This window comes from Oryctolagus cuniculus, chromosome 12 (assembly GCF_051225735.1).
Source record: "Oryctolagus cuniculus isolate XC-2025 breed Fujian yellow rabbit chromosome 12, ASM5122573v1, whole genome shotgun sequence".
NCBI classification, from domain to species: domain Eukaryota; kingdom Metazoa; phylum Chordata; class Mammalia; order Lagomorpha; family Leporidae; genus Oryctolagus; species Oryctolagus cuniculus.
The window spans coordinates 55,020,278-55,023,588 of record NC_142878.1 but is presented as its reverse complement, the minus strand read 5'-3'; the positions used below and the strand labels follow the sequence as shown (position 1 = coordinate 55,023,588).

Sequence of the window (3,311 nt, the reverse complement as noted above, 5' to 3'; positions counted from 1 at the left end):
GAGTGTGTGGTGATGTTCTAATTTATTAGAACATAGAGAACATGAGATCTTATTCTCAATTCTGCAAATATCTAAGAGCAAGTTACTGAACAAACCATTTTAATTCTCTGGCTCTGTTTACCCTTCTATAAAATTATTTTTAATATTCAAGGACACTTAAAATAAAAAACTATTAAATTTACAATATTCACCTTTTCAATCTTTTAATAATTTGTCATATTTCCTTTATTTCAAATAGAACCATTAGTGGAAACATATTATATAAAATCTCAAGCCCATTTTCCAGAATTAAACATGAAATGAGTTTTCCTGTTTTTAGAAAAATTGTACTCACAAGAATGCATCTATAAATAGATAGACCTATATTTACATTTTTATTTAATTTAATGCCAGTGTTTATCATTCTCTATTCAGTCTTTTACAAGGCACTGTTTTTCCATACAGTCATATGCTTCGAATAGTTATCAATAGTCATACACATATTTTTAATTCATTCATTTTAATGCTGTAGGATTTTTGCATTGTATGTATGAATACATTGTTTATTTGTCTTTTTTTTTTTTTTTTTGGTAAATAGATATCTGAAATGCTTTCAGTCCTTGCTATTATAAAAACACTTAAATGACCATGGGTGAATAAGCATGTGTTAGAGGTTCTCCAGAAATGCCACTCTTTTTTTTAAAGATTTATTTATTTATTTGAAAGGCAGAGTTACAGAGGCAGAGACAGAGAGGTCTTCCATCCACTGGTTCACTCCCCAACTGCCCGCAGTGGCTAGAGCTGGGCCAATCTGAAGCCAGGAGCCTGGAGCTTCTTCTGGGTCTTTGATGTGGGTGTGAGGGCCCAAGAACTCAGGCCACCTTCTACACTGGATTGGAAGTAGAGCAGCCAGGACCTGACCCCGGGCCCATATGGATGTGAGCACCACAGGCCATGGTTTACCCACTACACCACAGTGCCAGCCCCAGAAACACCATTATTATTTGTAAAAATGTTTATATCAATCTATCTAGTGCCTCAGTTCAGACAAAAGTAATTTGAGTAACAAGAGATTTAAGTGTGTCCGTTTGTGTAACATGCAGAGGAGGTACAGTCATCAAGATAGAGATGGATGGGATGCCTGGTAAGAAAATGCATCCTGTTTCTTCGTAAAAAATAGGAGAGGTGGGAGTGCAGGCAGGAGAGAGGGTGGGGTGAAAAGAATCACTTTGTTCCTAAATTTGCATATATGAAATGCATGAAATATAGGTTTCTAGGTAAAAAAAAAAGAACTATTCCTGCTGTAGCCCATAAAAAAATAGTTTCAGAAAAAAAGAAAATGTATCCTGTTACCTAAAAATGATGAGAATTTTGCTAAACTTTGCTCATCTGTACAGCTTATGATAATACTTACCTGTCATTTCTGATATCAAATAATATATAACTAAAAATAATTATAAATTTGTTATTCTGAAACCCAAAAATATAATTTACATCTTATATTAATTTAGTAGTTTGTGTTTTTATGCTTAGTAAGTTAATTGGAAAAACATGAATTTGATATACACAGGTTATTAGACATTAAAATACTTATTTAAAATTATTTTATTATGAATCAAATAATCAAATAAACATTACTTCTTATGCTAGACAAAGACAACCCCATTCGCCTATTATCCAAGATGATTTATTTACTATTATGAAATCCAATGCTATTTTCAAAGGCAAATATGTCTTATGCTATTTTAGACACAACAGTAATTCACAGAGGAAAGTACATGACCCTGGCTTTTAGCATGAGCTGACATTTACCACAAGGGAGATCCGGAAGACAGTCAGGAGCTCACTTGTCTACTGCCAAGTTTTTGCATGGCTGATATCACTTCCTTATTTCTTAAGGTGTATATCAAGGGGTTTAAGAGAGGGGTGAAAACAGTGTAAAATATTGAGAGAAGTTTATCCACTGGTAAGTTGCTAAAGGGCCAAGCATAAATGAAGATGCAGGGACCAAAGAAGAGGGTCACCACAGTGATGTGGGCAGTCAGGGTGGCTCGTGCCTTGGCCATGCCCGCGGAGGAATGCCGTTTCACAGTGACCAGTATGATGGTGTATGAGATCAGCAAGAGCAGAAAAGAAACCATAGCCATTAGACCACTGTCTGACAGCATCAGTACCTGGAGAATATAGGTATCAGTGCAGGCAAGTTTGATTACCAGGGGAAGGTCACAGAAAAAACTGTCCACTTTATTGGGACCACAGAATGGAAGGTTTACTGTGAAAGCCAGTTGACTTAGTGAGTGCAGAACCCCAATGAGCCAGGAGCCCACCACAAGTCCTGTGCACTTCTGTACACTCATGATAGCTGCATAGTGTAGGGGTCGACATATGGCTGCATATCTATCGTACGCCATAGCCACAAGGAGCATCATTTCTCCACCAGCAAAGACATGCAGAAAGAATATCTGGGCCATGCAACCCTCAAAAGAGATGGTCTTGTGCTCCATAAGGAAGTCGACAATCATCTTGGGGGTGGCAAATGTGGACAGACACACATCAATGAAGGAGAGGTTACTGAGGAGGAAGTACATGGGCGTGTGAAGTGCTGAGTCAGAGATGACTGTAAAGACAATGAGGATGTTTCCCAGCACAATGGCTACATAGAAGAGTGTGAAAAATGCAAAATAGAAAAGTTGCAGCTCCCTAGAACCTGAAAGGCTGAGTAACACAAATTCAGTCACTCTTGATTTATTTTCTTGGTCCATGATTTCCAGTTTCTGAGAACAGAAAATGTTCCTGTAAAACAAGATAGAAAAGTAAATAATAGCATAGGATTGTTACAGTACATGAAGAAAGCCAGGTCTGGCATGAAATTCCACTCAGCCAATACATAGTTTAAATATTCTCAGGCACATAAAATGAATGTTGTGTGCAATCAGTTCTGTAGTGGTGGCTGTGTGGCATTGGTTTTCTTCTCTGTATCCCAGCATGACGGTTCCATGCAAAAAATAAATTTACAATCTTGCTGTCACAACTTAGAAATTCCTAATTAATACCACTCTTAATCTCTAAAGTCACACTGACAGTATTCAAATTCTTTGTCTTGTAATTCCCAGGAATGTGACCTTTCGAGTTAATCAGAATCTGTGCTTTGGATTTTGCATGTATAAACTGGGGGAAAATGGTAATTACTCATAGGGTTTTTGTGAGATTTAAAATAATTATATGAACTTGAAAATATTTTCTCCCATTCTTTAGGTTGTCTCTTTATTCTGTTCACTGTTTGCTGTGCAGCAATCTTAAGTCTGATGAAATCCCATTTGTCAACTTTTGTT

At 36.8% G+C, this 3,311-nt stretch overlaps 1 protein-coding gene across 1 annotated transcript; it reads right to left on the bottom strand.

The window, feature by feature from the left end:
• Positions 1–1,814: 1,814 nt before the first annotated feature.
• LOC100344844 (olfactory receptor 4K15) lies at positions 1,815–2,741 on the bottom strand. The gene has a single exon (XM_017348401.4). It carries the CDS (start codon positions 2,739–2,741, stop codon positions 1,815–1,817), a length of 927 nt encoding a protein of 308 aa, XP_017203890.3.
• Between the last annotated feature and the right edge of the window lie 570 nt (positions 2,742–3,311).